Source organism: Saimiri boliviensis, chromosome 11 (assembly GCF_048565385.1).
Source record: "Saimiri boliviensis isolate mSaiBol1 chromosome 11, mSaiBol1.pri, whole genome shotgun sequence".
In the NCBI taxonomy this organism is placed as follows: domain Eukaryota; kingdom Metazoa; phylum Chordata; class Mammalia; order Primates; family Cebidae; genus Saimiri; species Saimiri boliviensis.
In genome coordinates, this window is record NC_133459.1 from 32,236,028 (window position 1) to 32,258,196 (window position 22,169).

Sequence of the window (22,169 nt, forward strand, 5' to 3'; positions counted from 1 at the left end):
TCCCAGTCATTCCAGGGGCCAGTTGAAATGGCCACCCAGATTTGTGTGAGTTTCTGTGCACCAACCTGGCACCAGCTGAAACCCCCATGCTGAAAACTTGTGGCACTTTTTGACCCAGGAATCTCCTAGTCTGTGGGCAGTGAAAATTCGTTTGGAAATGCGATGGGCACTCACCCTCTGTGTTGTTCTTCCTGGGAACTGCACTCCGGAGCTGTTCCTATTCAGCCATCTTGGATCCTCCCCCAGCTGCAATAGTTTTATAAAGAGACTCTTCCCCTTCTTAATATGTAGTTACCCTGAAATACATTGCATACAAAAAGCAGGATGAATGCTTGCTCTTCCCTCTTTTTACTTAGTGGTTATCAAAATAATAGCTGGTTTCTTAATATTTTTCTTAAGTGACTGAGTTTTTAAAAATGTTATTTATTTGTTATTTATGTTTATTTCAATAGCTTTTGGGGTACAAGTGGTTTTTGTTATATGGATGAATTATATACAGGTGAATTCTGACAGTGCACCAGTGTAAGTAGTGTATGTGGTACCTAGTGTGTAGTTTTTATTTCTAGCCCCACTCCCAACCTCCCCTTTCTGAGTCTCGGAAGTCCATTATATCACTCTGTATGCCTTTGCATACTCATAGCTTAGCTCCCACTTATAAATTAGAACATACAGTTTCTGGTTTTTCCACTCCTGTGTTACTTCACTTAGAATAATGGCCTCCAGCTCCATTCCAGTTTCTGCAAAAGACATTATTTCATTGATTTTAATGACTGAGTAGTATTTCATGGTGAACGAATATCACATTTTCTTTATCCACTCATTAGCTGATTAACCAACCAACACTTAGGTTGGTTCCAAATCTTTGCAATTGTGAACTGTGTTGCCCTAAACATACATGCACCAGTGTCTTTTTCATATAATGACTTATTTTCCTTTGGGTATATACCCAGTGGTGGGACTGCTGGATCAAATGGCAGATCTACTTATAGCTCTTTTAAGAATCGCCACACTGCTTTCCATAGAGGTTGTACTAATTTACATTCCCACCAGCAGCATCTAAGTGTTCTCATTTCCCCACAGCCACGTCAACATCTATTGTTTTTTTTTTTTTTTTTTTTTTTTTTTTTTTTTAACCTATCCATATGGCCATTCTTGCAAGAGTAAGGTGGTAAGGTGGTATTTCATTGTTTTGTTTTGTTCTGTTTTTGAGACAAAGTCTCACTCTGTCACCCATACTGGAGTGCAGTGGCATGATCTTGGCTCGCTGCAGCCTCCACCTCCTGGGTTCAAGCGATTTTGCTGGCTCAGCCTCCTGATTAGCTGGGATTACAGGCACCCACCACTATGCCTGGCTAATTTTTGTATTTTTTTTTTAGTAGAAATTGGATTTCACCATGTTGGTCAGGCTGGTCTGAAACTCCTGACTTCAGGTGATCCACCTGCCCTGGCCTCCCAAAGTGCTGGGATTATAAGAATGAGCCACTGCTTCCAGTCTTATTGTGATTTTAATTTGCATTTCCCTGATGAATAGTAATTTTGAACATTTTTTTCATATGTTTGTTAGCTATCTGAATATATTTTTTTGAGAAATGTCTTTGCCCACTTTTAAATAGTATTATTTGTTTTAAAAGTGTTATTATGAACTCATAGATTCGAACACAGTTACTATGTTTCCATCCATTGCCTTTATTATCATTATTATTTTGTTTTTTTCTAGATTTAGGGGTACAAGTACAGTCATGTTACATGAGTATATTGTGTGGTGATAGAGTCTGGGCTTTTAGTGTGCTCATTGCTCAAATAGTGTATATCATCAAATTCTCCTCTGTGAGCTGGACCAGCTGCGACAGTGCCAGTTTCTCCTACATTTCTGTCAACCATGTGTTGTCTCACTTTTGGATTTTCACTGATCTAATAGGAAAGGAATAATGAAGTGCAAATGAGTGCTTTCTCATATATTTCAAGATTTTTGCATCTTTTCTTTCATAGCTTTTGAATGTTTGCTTATGGTACTTTTAGACTTATTTTTCTCAATTTTTAAGAGTTCTTTATGTAGAAGGGATATTTGCATGAATATTCCATGTATGTTTTAAAAGAAAGTATCTTCTCTAATATTGGGTTGCAGAGTTTGACATATGTTCTTATTCATAAAAATTTCCTTATGATTATTTTGGTTAGGTCTTCTACAGCCTTCCTTTTGTTTCCTTGAGTTGTTATGGACTGAGAGTGGTGAGTCAAAACTGCTGTTAATGGTGTGCTCCAATTTCTTTTTTTAAAAAAAGGAAAAAAAAGAAAGAAAGAAAGACAGAAAAAAAGTAAAAATAAAATAATAATAATAAAAAAGGAATGAAGGAGAGGAAGGAATAGGAAGAGGAAGAGGGAGAGAGAACGGAAGTGGTGTTTTATTGCCCAGGCTAGAATGCAGTCTAAAAATGGGTATTGAAAACCTCTTTTGTACCAATAATTGTGCTTAATAATGGAGATAGGAAGAAATGAGAGAAGAAAATAACAAACAAGCAGGCAACCAATATTTCATTTAAACCTGTAAGTAGGTGTGATGTGGTGCTGATAAGAGTGTATATTTTGTGTATTTAAAGTGGAGAGTTCTATAAATGTTATTAAGTTGACTTGTTACGGATCTGAGTTCAAGTCCTGGGTATACTTGTTAATTTTCAGTCTCGTTGATCTGTCTAATATTGATGTCGAAGTCTCTCACTATTATTGTGTGAGAGTCTGTCTCTTTATAAGTCTTATGTATCTGGGTGTTCCTATATTGGGTGCGTATATATTTAGGATCATTAGCTCTTTTTGTTGCATTGATCCTTTTACCATTGTGTAATGTCCTTCTTTGCCTCTTTTGATCTTTGTTGCTTTAAAGTCTATTTTATCAGAGGCAAAAATGGAAACTCCTGCTTTTTATTTATTTATTTATTTTTGCTCTCCATTTGGTTGTTAAATCTTTCTCCATCCCTTTATTTTGAGTCTTTGTGTATCCTTGCATGTGAGATGGGATTGGATGCAGCATACCGATGGGTTTTGGCTGTGTCTTTTGATTGGGGGATTTAGTCGATTTAAATTTAGGATTAATAATAATATATGTGAGTTTAATACTGCCATTTGATGTTAGCTGGCTGTTTTGCCTATTAGTTGATGTAAATTCTTCATTATGTTGATGCTCTTTACTTTTTGGCGTATTTTTGGAAAGGCTGATACTGGTTGTTGCTTTCTATGTGTAGTGGTTCTTTCAGAAACTCTTGCAAAGCAGGCTTGGTGGTGATGAAATCTCTGAGTACTTGCTTGTTCACAAAAGATTTTATTTTTCCTTCGTTTATGAAGCTTAGTTTGGCTGGATATGAAATTCTGGGTTGAAAGTTCTTTTCTTTAAGGATGTTGGATATTGGCCCCCACTCTCTTCTGGCTTGTAGGGTTTCTGCTGAGAGATCTGCTGTGAGTCTGATAGGCTTCCCTTTATGTGGGTAACCTGACCTTTCTCTCTGGCTATCCTTAGTATTTTCTCTTTCATTTCAACCCTGGTGAATCTGATGATTATGTGCCTTGAGGTTGGTCTTCTTGAGAAATATCTTTGTGGTGTTCTCTGTATTACCTGGAGTTGAATATTGTCCTGCCTTACTAGATTGGGAAAATTTTCCTGAATCATATCCTGAAGAATATTTTCGAGCTTGGATTCATTCTCTTCATCACATTCAGGTACACCTATCAAATATAGATTAGATCTTTTCACATAGTCCCATATTTCTTGGAAATTTTGCTCATTCCTTTTTACCCTTTGTTCTCTAATCTTGTCTTCTCATTTTATTTCATTAAATTGGTCTTCGGCCTCTGATATCCTTTCTTCTGCTTGATCAATTCGGCTGCTAAAACTTGTGCATACTTTGTGAAGTTCTCGTGTTGTGTTTTTCAGCTCCATTAATTCGCTTATATTCCTCTCTAAATTGTCTATTCTCGTTAGTATTTCGTCAAACCTTTTTTCAAAGTTCTTAGTTTCTTTGCACTGGGTTAGAACAAGTTCTTTTAATTCACAGAAGTTTCTTATCATCCACCTTTTGAAGCCTACTCCTGTTAATGGAACACACTCGTTCTCCATCAGGCCTTGTTCTGTTGCTGATGAGGATTTGTGATCCCCTGTAGAGGGAGAGGCATTCTGATTTTGGGTATTCTCAGCCTTTTTAGGCTGGTTTCTTCCCTTCGTTATAAGGTTATCCATCTGTCGTCTTTGTAATTACCGACTTTCTAATTAGGTTTCTGAGTGGACATCCGACTTAGTGATTCCGAGCTGGCTAAAACAGCGGTGTTAAGATTGACGGTGCTTTTCTGACTCTGCACCAAGAACCGTCACGCCGAGGCGCTGGCAAAACTGCCACACCAGCCACAAGAGTCGCACTGGCAACCCGTGGGGCTCCTCTGCTGGGAATCTCCTGGTCTGTGAGCAACAAAAATTTGTCTGAAATTGTGGCGTCCTCTTCTCTGCGCTTTCACTGGGAGCTACGATCCTGAGCTGCTAGTAGTCAGCCATCTTGGATCTCTCTGTGCTCCAATTTCTCTTTGCACCTCCTAGTTTCTGCTTTATGCTGCATGTGCTTTCTTACTGGGTGCATAGTTATAGATATCTGTGATATCTTCATTGTGAATCGTCTCCTTTAGTGCTGTAAACTGTCCTTCCTTGTCCTGTTTTATTCCTTTGGCCCTGAATTCTAACTTGTCGGTGATGAGGATGGTGATTCCTGTTTTCCTGTTTGTATATGCCTGTTATTCCTTTGCTTTGCTTTAGATTTCATTACACGGTATTTGAGCCATTTTAAGTCACTTCATTTAGATATGCCTCTTGTGATAGCACAGAGTCAAGTTTTATTTTGTGAGATAATCTGAAAACCTTTAAAATTAATCCTAATTATAGTTAATGATATAGTGGCTGTGTTTGTTTTCTGGTCTGTCATATTGGGTTGTATTTACTTCATGGATTTGTGATATTTACTGGTTCTTTCAGTGTTTTTTAAAAAAGTATTTAAAAATATGCATATTAGTATTTGGCAAAATTTATATTTTTTTCTAGTAATTACTTTTATATTAATAGATTTATATAATGTCCTTAGTCCTCTTTTGCTGCTTAGGTTCTCACTGTTTTATTAAGTGATTCTCAACCAATGCATCTGTTGATCAATTACTTTCAACAGAGCTGGGCGGAGTGCATCAGTTTTGTTCCCCAGAAAACATTGGTCAATGTCATGTTACAACTGGGAGAGGTGTGCATCTATTGGGCAGAGGCCAGGGATGCTAAATATCCTATAATGCACAGGACAGCCAGGCCCTATAACGAAAAAATCATCTGGCCCAAAATGCCCATAGTGCCGAGTTTGAGAAATTTTTAGATCTTGAGGCCAGGAGTTCAAGATCAGCCTGGCCAACATGGTGAAACCCCATCTCCACCAGTCATGGTGGCACACACCTGTAGTCCCAGCTACTGGGGAGAGTAAGGCAGGAGAATCACTTGAACTCAAGAGGTGGAGGTTGCAGTGAGCTGAGATTGTGCCACTCCACTCCAGCCTGGGCTGGCTGTTCTGTGCATTATAGGATATTTAGCAGCATCCTGGCCTCTGTCTAATAGATGCACACCTCTCCCAGTTGTGACAACCAAAAATGCTTCCAGACATTGCACAGTGTCTTCTGGGGAACAAAACTGATAGACTCCCAAAACTGAAACTCCCACTTGTTATCTGCGTGGCAACCAATGGGCTTGTTTTACTTTCTCCTTTCTCTCTTCTTTCCCTTCTTGTTAAAAAATCATGTTATCTCCACTTTCTCAGAACCTAGGACATTTATATACTATTCTTCTATCTTTATTTTCATCTTCATTGTGGATTTCAATATGCAATATTAAATTCTTCACACCAGTCCTTTTGCTGAAATTCCTCAGCTATCACTTGGTTGGTTAAAACTTGTCCCTCCAGTAAATTCTTCAGTAAGGGCTCCTGAGAAAAATATTCCTGAATTCTTGAATATTCATTACTGTGTGTTTGTGATCTTGATAGGTAAAAATCACTGCATATAAAATTCTTGGCTTGTACGTTCTTTCCTTCAATTTTTCTGTATGTTGCTATTAAGAAACCTGATAACAACCTAATTTAACCTGGAGGCTCAGAGAATGTTTTCTTTTTATTTTTTAAAAAAATCTTAGAGACTTACTAGGGTTTGTCTCAGAGCTGAGAATTGCAGGATAATTTCCCTAGGAATCTGGTGGGCCTTTCAATATATATGTTAAGTTTTTCTTTTAGTTCTAAATAGTTTTCCTAGAGTATAATTTTAAATATTAATTCTGTCTCATTTGTTTAGGTTTTCTTCTTTAGGGACTCCCATTATACATAAATTGGCTTGCTTTGCCTGTCTTTTATCACGTTCTTTCTTCTTTTTCTTTTCTTTTCTTTTCTTCTTCTTTTTTTTTTTTTTTGAGATGGGGTCTGGCTCTGTTGCCCAGGCTGCAGTGCAGTGGTGCGATCTCAGCTCACTGCAACCTTCACCTCTTGAGTTCAACTGATTCTCCTGCCTGACATTCCCCAGTAGCTGGTACTACAGGCACGTGCCGCCATGTCTGGCAGAGACAGGGTTTCACTATGTTGGCCAGTCTGGCCTTTAACTCCTGGCTTCAAGTGATCCACCCATCTTGGCCTCCCAAAGTGCTCTTTTATTACTTTATGTCTCATATTTTTTACCTGTTTATATAATTTCTATTTTCTTAAGTTTTCTTCTCATATACCCTTTATTATTCTTTCTGTATGTTACCCATTCAACGCTTTGCAGTTTGCTCTTCATTTCTAAGATATGACTGTTCTTTTATTGTAAGCTGTCATTTATCTCTTCCTGTTTTATGTCTATTTGTATTCTGAGTTTTCAAGCTTCTGATTTGTATTATACTTCAATATTTACAATTGCTTGTTTGATTATATTTAACTAACGGTGGAATGTTTTTTAAAAAGGCATTCCTTTCCTTTATTTATTTTTAGGGCAATATTTTAATTAGTTACAATGTTTTCTTTCCTGTGCTTTTCTCCTCTTTTCCACTTTTGGGTATATACCCAAGTCACAATGTTTTTACCACTTATTTTCTGTTTTATTCTTATAGAAACTTTGAAGCTGTGTCCATGAACCTTTTTCGTCCATGGGAAAATAAATGTGTAGGATTTTCCTAAACCAGCAATAACAGGTGCTTCTACTGGAGTGAGGGACTGGAGTGGTGTTGGTGTTTATTTGATTTTTTAGTTCAGGGACACTCTGTTCTCCTGGTATAGGGTGATCTTGTGGGGTGCAGCTTGTCTCATAGGCATTGTAGTTTGGGCTTGCCCCCTCTGTCTGTGTCCTTCAGCTTATGAAAACTTGTCCTTACTTGATGTTTGGAAATCTTTCCTTACTCTATGGAGTGTCCAGCAATTGTCTTCTATTTTCTTTCTTTCTTTTTTTCCCCTGTATTTTTAGTAGAGACAGGGTTTCACCATGTCGGCCAGGCTGGTCTTGAACTCTGGCCTCAAGTGATCTGCTGGCCTTGGTCTCCCAAAGTGCTGGGGATTACAGGTGTGAGCCACTGTGCCCAGCCTGTCTGCTATTTTCTTATAAAGTATTTGTGTGTTTGCATGCTGATATAAACTTGTATTCTGAACTTATCCTTAATATTTGCTCCCTCGCTTTCCTGATTCCCAATCCAATAGGAGCGTGTGTTAGACAACAGTTCAGTATCTCACCCTGAATCCCTGCCAAGCTACCTGAGGTTCCAGTGAGAGGGCTGAACTCACCCAGCTGATTCCCTGTGGCCAGGAGAGAAATACCAGGCATTGTGTCCCAGATAGAATCCCTTTATTAAAACTGGGGCCAGGCATGTGGCTCATGCCTGTAATCCCAGCACTTTGGGAGGCTGAGGTGGGTGGATCACCTGAGGTCAGGAGTTCAGCCTGGCCAACATGGTGAAACCCCGCCACTACTAAAAATACAAAATTAGCCAGGCATGGTGGCACACGCCTGTAATCCCAGCTACTCTGGTGGCTGAGTTGGGAGAATCACTTGAACCCAGGAGGTGGAGGTTGCAGTGCGCCGAGATTGTGCCACTGCACTCTAGCCTGGGTGACAGAGTGAGATTGTGTCTCAGACAAAAAACAAAACAAAAAACAACCAACCAAACAAACAAACCCAGAAAATAAAAACAAAAAACTGGGAAGGTGGCCTAAATCAGGTAATTGAGGTGACAAGGGGGACAGCTGGAGTTGAGATATCATGCAAAAGTGAAGGGTAGTAGGAGTCAGAAAACTGAAGGTAGTCTGGATGAATTTTCCACCTAAAATGATGATTGCTAACAAATGCATAGCACATTTAAGGAAGCATAGGCTCCAAGCTCTTGCCACTTCTTTCCTCTTCTTCCTCACCACTCCTCTCATGACCGTCTTGCCTGGATGACCCTCCTCGATCTGGCCTTTCTTTGCTGTGGAGTTTCTACTGCCTAAGCCCACCTGCGCTTAGACTGTGGTTCTCAGATCCTGAGCTCCTCAGTCCAAGCCAAACTCCAACCCCAAAGGGAGCAATTTCTGTGTCCTCAGGTTCTTGGTCTGAGCTGATGTGGCCCCACTATAAATTAAAAAAAAATTTACTGTGATAAAATATATGTAACATAAAATTTATCACCTTCACCATTGTTAAATGGCATTAAGTACATTAAGTATATTCACATGCTTATGCAACCAATTTCCAGAACTTTCTTCTCCCTTTTCACAATACAAAAATTTAATAAAAATTGGTTAGTGAGTATGTATAATCCACAGGGCTAAATGTTACCTGGGATTGCAGTAGAAATTTAAAATAGAATAGATGCTGGAGTAAATGTTACCTATTGTCATCATGTAATTCATACTCTTCCTTCAAAGATTCCTCCACGTTTCTCTTCTTCTTCCTTTATATCTTTTGGAATAACTTCATGTCTTCCTTTGTTAACTCACCAACCCTGCTGAGTTCTGATATAAAAGATTTATTCTTAACTTCATCATGTACTATGTAAATATTTTTGCAACTTCTTAACACTCACATGGCAGGTCATTTCTTTCACCTGAAGCTTTTCTATTTTTCTGTCCTTGCAGCTTGTCTGGCTTTGCCAAGGGCACGGCCCCAATAACCATATGAAACATCTTGCAGAATTGTGCCCTTCCATTCACACTGTAAGATCCTACTGTAAAACTATAGTCAAAAGGTCTAACATCATGGCAGAGTGTATATGCATGGCAACTGTGTCTGCAAGATGTTTTCATGGAATGTTATAGCCAAGGCTAGATCGAAAGTTGGAAGCTTCTTCTCTTGCTACATCTGCCAAAGAGGGAGCATCTACCAACAAACCTGCTACCACCATTCCAACATGACAATCCATATTAAACAGTCTTTCATTGGAACCTTCTTCATAAAGTCTAGGAAGGCTCCCTTTTCTATCCCAAAGACACCACCATCTTTGCACCTGAATCCAGTGGCTGTACTACTATTTTCCACAGCCTTCATTGCACATTCAACTTGAAAAACTCTTTCATCAGGAGATAATGTAGAGGCTCACAAGTCATGCCTGGTGTCAACTGAGCTCTTTGTGCTAAAAGTAGTGGAATGGGTAGGGCTCCCAGGGCTCCAGAAACTTTTCATCTTACAAAACTGAAACTCGATGCTAATTAAACAGTAACTGCCCATCCCTTCCTCCCCCTAGTCCCTGGCCACCACCATTCTACTTTGTTTGAATTTGATGACTCTAGGTAGCTTGTATAAATAGAATCACATAGTATCTGTTTTTTTGGTGACTGGCTTATTTCACTTAGCATAATATCCTCAAGGTTCATTCGTGTTGCATCATGGGTCAGAGCTTCCTCTTTTTTAAGGGTGAATAATACCTCATTGTACATAGGTACCACATTTTGTTTATCCATTCATCTGTCGATGGACATTGGGTCCCTTCTACTTTTTGGCACTTGTGAAAAAGTGTTAGTAACATATCTTTTTGTGTCCCTGCTTTCAACTCTTTTGGGTATATACACAGAAGTGGAACTGCTAGAGAATATATTAATTCTATTTTTCATGTTTGGAGGAATCACCATACCGTGTTCCACAGTGTGGGTGCACCATTTCACATTCACACCAATGGAGCACAAAGGTTCCCATTTCTCCACATCCTCACCAACACTTACTATTTTTTGATAGTAGCCATTCCAATGGGTGTGAGGTGGCATCTCATTGTGGCTCTGATTATCTCCCTAATGATTAGTAATGTTGAGTATTTTTTCATGTGCTTATTGGCCATTTGTATATTTTCTTTGGAGAAATGACTGTTCAAGTCTTTCATAAGGGTTCTTTGTAGAGACTCAATATTAACGCTTTATCAGATATATGATGTGCAAATATTTTCTTCTATTCCATAGCTTGCCTTTTCATTATGTTGATTGTATCTTTTGATATACGGAAGTTGTGAATTTTGATGTAGTCCAATTTATTTGTTTTTTCTTTTGTTGCCTGTATACTTTTGATGTCATATGCAGGAGATCACTGCCAAATCAAATGTCATGAGGCTTTCCACCTATGTTCCCTTGTAGGCATTTTATCATTGTAGATCTTATGTGTAGGTCTTTGATCCATTTTGAGTTAACTTTTTATGTGGGGTATCCACTATCATTTTTGCTAGGAGTTTCCAACATGTACAGTGTTGGAAACTCCTTAACTGCATGGCAAGACCATGCAGTTAAGAAAGGGACTCCCACATTTCCACCCTTGGATTTTAGGCTAAAATATGTCTTTCCTTCCCATCCCCAATAAACACTTGCCCCTGGTCATGAAAGAGGCCATAAAAATGTAAGAAAACCAATGCAAAAATTTATATTTTATTTGAATTCAAAAAATTTAAAATTGCTTTCAAATTCAGGAAAGTACCATAATGCAGGACCCCAGGGGGAAGCCTCATATACAGAGACAGATAAATTAAATGTATATACTGCAGACAAGCCAAGAAGGGGTGTAGATTACATATTTACAGCACTTGATGTTTTCTGAAAACCATATTTATACATTTATTACATTTACAAAAAAGGCTTCCACTACCGTTTACCTACAATAATGAAAAAAAATTTACACCTTTTTTTTCTTTCTTTTTTGGTACTGTACAAACTTTGTATAATAAAAATATATCTCTGTACAAAAGATTTTTTTTTGTTTTTGTTTTACTTTTTTTTTTTTTCCCCTCATGGGATTGTCGTGGTGGGTGTATGGCATAGATGGTGGGTGATGGGCCTTATCTACCCTGTTCCCTTCCAAGCCTCTGGAGGTGGAGAGAAATGCCAGGGGTGCAGAGGGTAATGCCCAGCAGAGTGCTAGGTGCCCCATCAGCAGGTGCTCCTCGGGCATCTCATGGGACTTTACAAGGAGATGCAGGGGAGGGGTGGGGGGCAGGAAGAGGCACCCACTGGGTGGTCTGAGAGGGGCATAAGAAGGGGGAAGGAACCAGTCAAAGGAGAGGAGCATAAGAAGGGGGAAGGGAGCCTGAGAAGTCGGGAGGGGAGCTTCCTGCACTTGTTTCCAGCCAAGCAAAGAGATGAGTGTGTGTCTGGATTGGCCTTCTCCCGCCAAGCCCAGGGGTGCCGTGTCCCAGAGGTGGTGCAGCCAGGGGTGGACTCCTGCCTCTGTCAACCTCCATTGTGTCTGCTGGAAATGGACGCCTCTCACTTTACTCTGGCCAATCTTAATATCAGTCAGATGTTCTAACTGTTCCAACTTAGAATTTGCTTAAGAACCAGGTGTCACTGTCTCTCTGCTCTCGCATATTTTTGTTATTTCAATATGTGATATGAACCTCTGAGGCCAGCATGTCATCCATGTACAGGGGCTTAAGCCCTTGGGGGGCCTTCCCGAGGACAGAGAAAGTGGCTCTAAATGCCATACTTTGATTCCTAAACTCATGAACTTCCCCACAATACTCATGGAATTCATGAATGACCCAAGCATAATATAGCTGTCAAAATAAATCAAACCCACTTGCAAGGAGCTGGAGAGAGTATGACTTTCAGCCACCCCATTGTTTCGATTCAGGACCTGCCAGGTCTTTTGCTGGCTATGGTTGGTGGCTGCTGGGAGCCAAGGAGCCAGCATCAACCGCAGGAGGCGTGGGGAGCTGAGTCCTTCCCCCGAGGCTGCCTATACGGAGAGAGCAGAACCCAGATGGGACACATAGGTGTCTTGCCTGGCTTCCGAGAGCTGGCCACAGTGCTACTGTAGAGATTCACCAGCTCCTCCCTTCTTGGCTGCCCCTTCTAGACCGGAGTTTCTGGCAGCTGGTGTAGTGGACTTTGGGGAAGACTGATCTGGGTTTGCATTCTGACTCCACATTTTCTAACTCTGTGCCCCACATGTCTTTACCTTTCCAGGCTTCTGTTTTCTCATCTGTCAAAGGGGAATAATAAATCCTACATTTTGGTGTTACTGTGCAGACTAGAAATACTATAGGTAAAGTGACAAGCACAGAGAATAACTCCAGCACACGACGGCCATTGTTTTTTGGGTACCAGGGCAGGCTTGCTGCCCTGTCCTTTCAAGTCCCCTGCTGCTGCCTCCAGACCTGGTGTCCTCTCTGGACCACAGACTTGTCTTCTCTTCTCTTTGTCAGTTGATAGCCAGACTTGACTTTGGGCTCCTGGCTAGACTCCTGCCCATCCTCCCCAGCTCTCCCTTCATTCCCAGAGCTGCCCAGGACCCAAATGACTTTTTAAACCACTGGGTTTAGAACTCAATAAAATTGTGTTAGAAAAAAATCAAGAAACTGATTTTCAGTCTCTTTCCAAAGACTTTTTTCCTGCCTCTGGGGTAATCCTTGCTGCTGCTGCTACTGTGCAGATGGGGCCGTCCATCAGCAGATGGCTGGTTTTTGCACACTGACCACACCATGGGATGCGTCCTGCTGTTACAGTCACCGAGTCACCATGTCCTCACACATGAGATGGGTGGGGGGCATGTTGGTTTGAAAGCTGACCATACTGCCCCCTCTTCATCTCTTTTCTGTGTGTGGGGAATAGGGCATGAGGCATCCTTCATGTGCACTTCTGGTTTTGAAGCTTTTATGGTCTCTTCCATAGGACATGAATGAAGGAGAGGTGTGTGTGTTTGTGCGTGCTCAGGCCCATACACACACACACACCCACAAGTTGCTTTGCCATTTTAAATCCATAAACTTTCTTCCTCCGTCTTCAGCCCCTTTTCCGTTCCTGCCTCCTTTTTGGAGGACGGCGGGAGTCCTCTCCAGGGTGACGGGTGTGGATGGCGGCAGGGCGAGGGCCCAAGTCCCAGCAGTAGCAGACAAAGGCAGAGAGACAACGAAGATGGGCACTGGGCACTGTGCTCAGGGGAGCCTACTTCCTGCCCCCTGGGGAACTGGGAACAAATAGATCACACCTGAGTTTGCAAAGGAAAAAGAGGCAGGAGGAGGGGAGGGGTGGGGAGCAGAGGAGGCAAAGGCGAAAAGGCAAAGCAAAGAAGAAACAAGTGGGAAAAGGATGAATCGCCTCCATCTTCACTTTGATGTTTAATCTTCCAAGGTGGGGGGTGCAGTGTAGGCAGAAAATACATGCAGCAGAACATGTGTTTTTCTGTCTTTTTCCCTCCAGGGCCGACTTCGTCATTAGACCTGGAGGCCCAGTGCTTGGGGGCCACCATACTTTTAGGAGCCCAGGAAAATGTTCTAATTTTGTTTTTTTTCAAAATCATATAAAAAATGAGTAGAATAATAATGGATCTGTAAGAATGAGTCCAGACTGGCTTATATTCACTTTTGTGATGACACAGCCGTGAAATCTCATTGCTAATACTTTTTTAGTGGAGGAAGGGGCCCACCCTCAGCTTGCCCGCGCTCCCTGACTTGCTGACTGCACAGGCCTTGTTGCTTCCCTAGGAGGGCGTTCATTTTCACTGCAGCTTTTCTGCTTGGCATTGTTTTTTAAAAATTACCATCTAGTCACTCATGTGAAATGTGTGTGTGTCTGTTCATGGTGGCTTTTGCTTTCTTTATGCTCCAGCTGTGGGCAGAAGTGGTCAGAGGGGCCCTCCTGGAGACCTGTGGGCTGGGCAGTGGGTTCAGAGCCTGCTGGCAAGGGGCCAATGCTGAGGGCTGCCCAGACATGGAGCCACCAACCCCAGCCAACTCGGAGGTGACAGCATGGCGCACACTGGCACCTGGAACCCAGCAGAGCCCAGGTGTGGAGCGAGAGCCAGTATGCGGAGGTCAGGGGCATCCTTGTTTCTTTCTTATACAGTTCAATAATTCGTGCAGTGAATCAGATTCATCAGGGATCACCTCCAAGCCCCAATTTACATCAGAGGGGATTTTTTCCCCCTCTTTTGCCTTCTATTGATAAGAGTTCTGAGCAGGAAAAAGGTAGGAAAAAGTAAAGACTGGGCATAGAGATGAAACTTGAGGAGTAATTTTGGCATGCTGAAACAATCCCACTGGAATAAGGGGGAACCCTTACTTAAATGTTTGTTTTCGGGACATGTCTTTTTAAAGGTGGGGAAAAGCTCTCCCCATAAATCATTTGTATTCAGGAGCTGTATCTGCTGCGTTCCTGACTTGCTCACCGTCTGGGACTCAGGCTGAAGCTGTGAAGTCCTCCTGGAGGCGTGAGTGGAAAGGGAGTAAAGCACGTCACGGGCCAGGCAGCGATAGTGACCTCTGCTGGTCTTGTAACTCCCTTGGCAGGAACCGTCCCCACTGTCCCCGTTGGTGGCCCTCGAAGGTTCCCTCATACAAACCTGTTTCCTGGGTGCACTGACATTTGTGTGTGGCTGGGAGTATCCACCACATGATACTGCCATGCGCAGGAGCGTGGGGCAGGAGCGCAACACTAGCCCTGGGTGTGGCTGATGGCCCACTTGGCGGATTTTCCACGGCCCTCACTGGGAATCCCTACCTGGCTGGCTCTGTGACTCTTCTCCCCAGAGCCCTTCGGCCCAGGACCTGAGAGAGGGCATCTGCCTGTCCCTAGAAAGCGGGATGTGTGGGAGAAGACAGTTCTCAGAGGGGTGCAGTTTGGACACCCTGTTGGGGCAACTCCTTCAGGGTCCCAGGTCCCAGAGGTGAGGGTGTCATTGAGGGAGGACACAGTGAGGAAAAGGCAGTGCCTTTCAAATTCATTAGTTCCTTCCCAGTGGGCCTGTCGGATGCATGCATGCATGTGTCTGTGACCGTGTACACTTGTGGGTGTGTCTGCCCCTCTGTCCATATCTCGGGGGGCTCCTCCCCTCTCCTGTGTTCTGTGTGATGGGGAATTTTATTAGTCAGCTTGCCCAGGCTATAGTGCTCAGTTGACCGGTCAAACATTCTGGATATTGCTGTGAAGGTATCTTTTCAGATATGATTAACATTGAAATCAGTAGATTTTGAGTCTCCATGACATGTGTGGGCCTCATTCAATCAGCTGAAGGCCTTAAGAGAAAGACTGAGGTGTTCTGAAGAGGAAGGAATTCTGTCTCTGACTGCCTTTGGACTCAAGATGACAGCATTAGCTCCTGCTGGAATTTCTAGCCTGCTGGCCTGCCCAGTAGATTTCTACCTTGCCAGCCAATTCCTTAGAAGAATCTCTCTTTTAAAATGCATATCTATTTATAGTTCTCTCTACATATAACGTATGCATATGTATGTATACATACAGCTCTATGCAGTTGCATATCTATATACAGATGGATAGGTGTGGCTATATCTTGATATAGAAATGTATAGGTATATGTATTACATTGATAGTGTCTGCATGGATATATACACAATATACCAATATACACACACACACACACCTGCATCTCTGTACAGGTCTCCAGGGCTTGGCCTTGACCCAGAGGATGTATATATCCAGTTGGTTCCATTTCTCTGGAGAAAAACAGACTAACACATGCCGATGTTCTGCCAAGCCCAGGGGTGAGGAGCACAGTTTCTGGAGCCAGCCTGGGATTGGATTCCGACCCCATACCTTCTGAGCTGTGTGATCTTGCTCAAGTTGATTTCTATGCACCTCAGTTTTCTCATCTGTAATGGGGCTCCTAGTAGCCTCTACTTCACAGGGAGTGCAGGGATTCAATACGTTAGATCCACAAAGGGCTTGGTTCAGTGCCTGATACACAGTGATACTTGGTGCACAGCTCTCCTCTTACTGGTGTGACTGTGGTGGCATGAGTGACTCTGTTGGGTGGAGCCCCTGGCATGCACAGATCCCTGTCTGTGTCTGTGTGGCATGTGTGACTCTGTTGGGTGGAGTCTCTCGGCACACACAGGTCCCTGCCTGTGTCTGTGTGGCATGTGTGACTCTGTTGGGTGGAGACCCTCGGCACACACAGGTCCCTGTCTGTGTCTGTGTGGCATGTGTGACTCTGTTGGGTGGAGCCTCTCGGCACACACAGGTCCCTGTCTGTGTCTGTGTGGCGTGTGTGACTCTGTTGGGTGGAGCCCCTGGCATGCACAGATCCTTGTCTGTGTCTGTGTGGCATGTGTGACTCTGTTGGGTGGAGCCCCTGGCACGCACAGGGCCCTGTCTGTGTCTGTGTGGCATGTGTGACTCTGTTGGGTGGAGTCTCTCGGCACACACAGGTCCCTGTCTGTGTCTGTGTGGCGTGTGTGACTCTGTTGGGTGGAGACCCTCGGCACACACAGGTCCCTGTCTGTGTCTGTGTGGCATGTGTGACTCTGTTGGGTGGAGTCTCTCGGCACACACAGGTCCCTGTCTGTGTCTGTGTGGCGTGTGTGACTCTGTTGGGTGGAGACCCTGGAACACACAGGTCCCTGTCTGTGTCTGTGTCTGTGTGGCATGTGTGACTCCTTTGGGTGGAGTCCCTGGCATGCACAGGTCCCTGTCTGTGTCTGTGTGGCGTGTGTGACTCTGTTGGGTGGAGCCCCTGGCACGCACAGGTCTCTGTCTGTGCCTATCAAGGCCTGTCTGCGTCCCACACCCCTGCTCACCGGCTGCTGGAGGCGGGGCTCTCGGTGGCAGTGGTGGTGGCCGGGCTGGGTGGCTATACCGCTGTGCACACCGTGCTGACTGTGAACTCCGCCTCGCTGGCCATGATGTCTGTGGGCTGGATGTTGCGGTCATACATTGGGTTCTCAAACGTGGCCCGAACATTGGTGTTCTCGTGGCCAGCATAGCCATTGAAAGGAACTTTGGGTCTTCTCCTGGCGATAAGGGACGACGTGACCACAGCATGAAAAGAGCGACACAGAGAGGCTTAGGGGTCTGTTGGTGGGGATGCTGGAGGGAGAGAGGGAGGCCGCCTGATGCCCGCCCCGCCGCCTTCCCGTGTGGTACCTGTGCTTGTAGAGATAGAGCACGAAGCCCGCAATGATGAGGGCGATGAAAGGCACCAGGATTGCGGCTGCCACTGAGCTGCTGTTGGAAGCAAAGTGGCGGCCAATGGACTCGGGGTCTGACTCCAGTAGCCTGAGGTCTGTAAAGTTGCAAAGCAGAAAAGTCAAGTCACAGAGACACAGTCTGAGGCCCTGTCGCACTCTTGGGAAGCAAGGCTGCCACTCAGGGTGTTCCTCACTCCTGCTCAGCAGGGGTGGCAGATGTGCCCAGGGCCACCCGCCTGCCTCCACGTGTGCACTCGGTGCCCGGGGGAAGGGTCCTGCATGCATCTGCCTTGGCCACTCAGATGGCTCCCAGACAACCATCCACGGAGGGGCCTAAAGCCATGGCTCAACAGAAACTCTTGTAACGGTGGAGCCTTTTAGAAGTCTCTAAAGTTCTTTTGAAATCTTTATCAGATGAAATCTTACAGGGACACCAAATTATAAGACAGATGAAGGCGGAACTGTTCTGGTTGAAGGTGAAGCATCTTCTTCTGGAAGCCTGCCTGTCCTCCTTCTTCACCCTCCTCCCGGAGACTGGGAGGGCTCAGAAGGATACAACAGACACTGTGGCCCCTGTTAGGTACCCTGCTAACCAAGGAGCTGTGGCTCTGAGAGGGGACAGGGTGTCTGCTGTGGAGCCAGAACAAAAGCTGTGATTTTCTAAGGTCTTTCCATCATGCCTGGCTGTCCTGAAGTAGGTGAAGGGTGCTGTGTGGAAGACCGTCTTAGTCCATGCAGCTCATGAGGGCAGAGCTGGGGCAAATTCTGGGGAGGAGCAGTGTGGGTGGGAAAGGCAGAGGCACACCACGGCTCAGTCCAGAGAACCTTTCCGGAGCTCAGAGCCGGAGGACATGCAGTGAACTGCCTTGGCAGGCGGGGGCCCTGGGGACAGGAGTATCAGTGCCCAGGGTACAGAGAGGCTCTCAGGTACCCACGACTGCCTCCTGTTTCCCCATCCCCTGCTTCTGAGAAACCAGAGCCTCCCCCAACCCAACCAGAGTCCAGGGCTGGACACCGGGAGGCTCTGAGCCAGGGCCAGTCTCCAAGGTGTGGACGTTTGACGTGGATGACAGGAAGCATGCTAGGTAAAGAGGCCAGGGAAGGACCAGGGAGGGAGGCCGTCTTGATGCTCAGTTTTCTCTTCTGTAAAATGGCCATAAAACCAGACTTCTAGGGCTGGACTAGGGTGGAAACGACATCACAGCAAAGGCACCCTGAGAGTCCTAAGACACTCCATGATGTTGTTCATTGAGGCAGGGGTGACACCCAAGGGCTGACTGGAGGGTGTGGCTGGGGGCTGTATCTAAGACCCAATGTCCCTGGAGCTGGGGGCTCTCCCCTCCAGGTGTGAGCAGGAAACTGTTTGTCACAGGTTGAGTGTGTTAGGCATGAGTGTTTGCTTTTGGAGAGGTATTCCATAGCTTTTGTCAGACTCTCGAATGGCGTCCTTTATCCAAAAGAGTACCCCTGCCTCAACTTTCCCAGTCCTCTGCCTGACCACGGCACACACAGTTTTTCTCCCACACACCTGAACCCACACTTCCCAGGGACAAGCACTAGTTACCCAGTCTTTGAAAGCCGAACTGCCCAAAGCCTTGGCCCTTGACGGAGCCTTGGTAGATGAAGGTGCCTCCGGAGGACTCTGATGAGACCTGTGGCGGTAGAGAGCACAGAGAGCAGGTTGGAGGCTGCTGGAAGGATCTAGAACTCCTCTGTCATTGCATATGATGCACAGCAGGTCTGAGTCACCCACTGACTTACTGCTCCGACACACAGGGTTTGTTCTCTGCCCACACCCAGGCAAGGGTGGGTGTGACCGGGGAGCCCGGGGTGGGACAGGGGCACCAGCTACATAAATGAGGTAGGAGGAAGATTTTATTTTCTACTGGTCAAAGCACACTATTCTACTATTAACAGTACCCGTGTCATAGTGCACATGAGAAACTGAGGCACTATTACCAGTACCTGTGTCACAGAGTGGCTGTAAGGATTAAATGAGCTAATGAAGATAAAACATGCCAGAACACTTAATTTAAAGGCCTTAGATGCTTGGTAGCTGCTAGTACTATAATGAAAAACTGGCTTTTGGAGCATTATGGAACGCACAGAACCTTGGTGAAAATGTTCCTTGCAGATTAAAGGTACGCTGGAGAGTTCATCACAGTTCTAAGAGCTATTAATTTTTTAGGAGGTGTAGCTGGGGACATAGTTCCTGCCACTGATGCTCATGTGACAGATGCCAATGCTCAAATGTGCAGTCGGGGGCCCCAGCAGCTGAGGGTGTGCTGTGAGGATGCCTGTGCTCCTGGCTACTCCCAACCTATGCTCCACTGCTAGGCGCAGCCGCTGTCTGCCCTCTTCAGCTGTCCCCCCAAACACACCTCACTTGCTATCATAAGGCTCCATGGTTGGCTGTCGTCCTAGGCAGTGGCTCTGGCTATTCCTGGCCCTCTGGAGCCCCATCCCCATCTTCCCCTGGCCTGCACTCCTAGCTCCATGTCCCAACTTTGACCCTCCTGGATGGTAGAGTCTTTTGTTCCTGCACAGCTTTTGGGCCACGACGATTGAAGCTGGTTCATACTTGGATTACCAAGGGGACCTATAGATATCCTTGGGCCTACCAAGGAACTACCTGTATGTGCCAGCCCCTGGAGAAGCCACTTGGTTCTCCTGATGTGTTTATAAAGCAAAGTCAACTATGCCACAGTCCTCCACCCGCTGGTCCTGTCTATGAGAATGCACTGTGACTCCCCAGCTCTCTGCTACTCTGGTCTACCATGACCTCTTGCTTTATTCTACCCTTTCTCTTCTAGCTCCAGCAATCCAAGACAGAGAAGTGAGGATGTGGTCGGGGACACTATGCTCAACTTTGCTATGTGTGAAATAGGAAGGTGTGGCCAGAGAAGTGTCACCGGAGACACAGCTTCCACCTCAAGAAAGCCCTAGAATAGAATGTCTTTTCCATTGGTGAATGTAAGAAAGCCCTATCCCTCTGCCATGTCCTGGTCTCTCAAGCTGTGATAAATCACTCACAATCTGCATCCTCAAGTGTGAGCAGAAGTTCGAGGTAGTCAGGTGAGACTCACTTCCTTCTTCCAGCTCCCACCTTCCACATCAATACCTTCAACTAGCCGGAATTCCCTCTGCCCCGACCTCTATCCCTTGCTTTCTGTTCAAACAACAGAACTTACTCCAAACTCTCTCTCTCTCTCTCTCTTTTTTTTTTTTGAGACAGAGTCTTGCTCTGTCACCAGGCTGGAGTGCAGTGGCATGACCTCAGCTCACTGCAACCTCTCCGTCCTGAGTTCAAGTGATTCTCCTGCCTCAGCCTCCAGAGTAGCTGGGACTACAGGCACACGCCATCATGCCCAGCTAATTTTTGTATGTTTAGTACAGACGGGGTTTCACCATGTTGGCCAGGGTGGTCTTGATCTCTTGACCTCATGATCCACCAGCCTTGGCCTCCCAAAGTGCTGGGATTACAGGTATGAGCCACCACGCCTGGCCTTACTCCAAGGCTCTTGAATGTGGTGAACCTCTGGACTCTGTCTTCTGGCTTTTAACATCTTTTCCTTTGCCTGTTTTAGCGGATGAGGACTCTCCTGCTGCTCCCAGGCAGGGCCCCACAGAAAACCTCCTCCCAAGTTTCCAGGTTGATCCTAGGAGTTTGCACATCCTTTTGTCCTCCTTTTCCCTGCCAGTGATCTGGGAATCAGGGGAGGAGGTGCATTTGCTGAACTTACATGGCCATCTAAAGCCCAGTGATCATCTTTGAACTTATTCACAAAGATCTCCACAGGCCCTGTAATCTGGTACACCTGGAGTAAGAGATGAAAATCTTCTTTCTTGTAAGTTCCTGGGAAATAAAGTTCAGGGGTTACACATGAAAGATCTGGGACAATTTCAAAACTCAAATTTGTGGGTTTGTCAGTATAAGTTTCTGGGTGGAATTTTCATGCATAGATGTTGATATAAACATTCCCCACATACCTTTAAGTTTTAAGTATAGTGTTGAGTGTGGGTTTGTGTACGCTGAATGTGATTATATGCAATAATTATCAATATATGCATATGTATGTCATAATTAGGTTACTGAGTTGAGATTGTGATTCTATTTATACATGCATATGTGAGAATATGATTTTGTGTCTTTTAATCTGTCCACTAATGCATAGATAGTTCAATGGTTGCAAGAGTTCATGAGGGCATGGACATGGTGGCATGTGAGTGTGTCTATTACCATGTGTTAAATGAACAAATGTCATCCTACAGCTGCGTAGGCGTGTGCACGTATCATTTCACAGATACGATTGTATGTGGGGTTGGGCATTCATATGTTCATTCACTCATGCATTCATTTATCTATCCATTTATTCGATAAATACTTGTTTTCTAAGATACTTACCTTTCCTGATTATAGAAAGATTGGAAATTGGGAAAATTTTAGAAAATGCAGAGATGCATGAAGAAAAAATAACATCTCCTGATCTCACTAAGAAATAACCATTGTTAACATGTTACTGTAATAATGTGATGTCACTGTAAATAATTTCAGTTTTCTTTCTTATGAATGTATATTTTTTTCCTTTAAAACACTGGAGTAATATTTTAAATGCATTATAATGAATGCATTTCCTTCAACACTGGCATAATAGTTCATTAGTAGATACACTATAATTAAAATACCCATTTCTCTATTTTAGGAAAAATTTCTACATACTACAAATGGCCTTGTAATGGGAACAACCTTTATTCATAAATGTTTGACTCCCTCCACATC

At 44.3% G+C, this 22,169-nt stretch overlaps 1 protein-coding gene and 1 pseudogene across 6 annotated transcripts in view; both read right to left on the reverse strand.

Annotated features, from left to right (window-relative positions):
- Positions 1–7,550: 7,550 nt before the first annotated feature.
- On the reverse strand, positions 7,551–10,786 carry LOC101036350 (proteasome subunit alpha type-3-like; annotated as a pseudogene).
- An 81-nt stretch (positions 10,787–10,867) lies between these two features.
- Positions 10,868–22,169, reverse strand: part of CSMD2 (CUB and Sushi multiple domains 2) — a 620,269-nt gene continuing 608,967 nt past the window's right edge. For 4 of the 6 annotated variants that reach the window (XR_012512371.1, XR_012512370.1, XR_012512369.1 and 1 more), the window contains 5 exons: positions 21,133–21,245; positions 18,954–19,041; positions 17,346–17,484; positions 17,000–17,212; positions 10,868–13,431 (listed from right to left, as the gene is read on the reverse strand). Coding sequence is in view for 2 of the 6 variants with exons in the window: in XM_074380476.1 (XP_074236577.1) it covers positions 17,053–17,212; positions 17,346–17,484; positions 18,954–19,041; positions 21,133–21,245 (500 nt within the window). In the remaining 4 variants the exon portion in view is untranslated. The other 2 variants (XM_074380476.1, XM_074380477.1) reach the window with 2 other exon arrangements.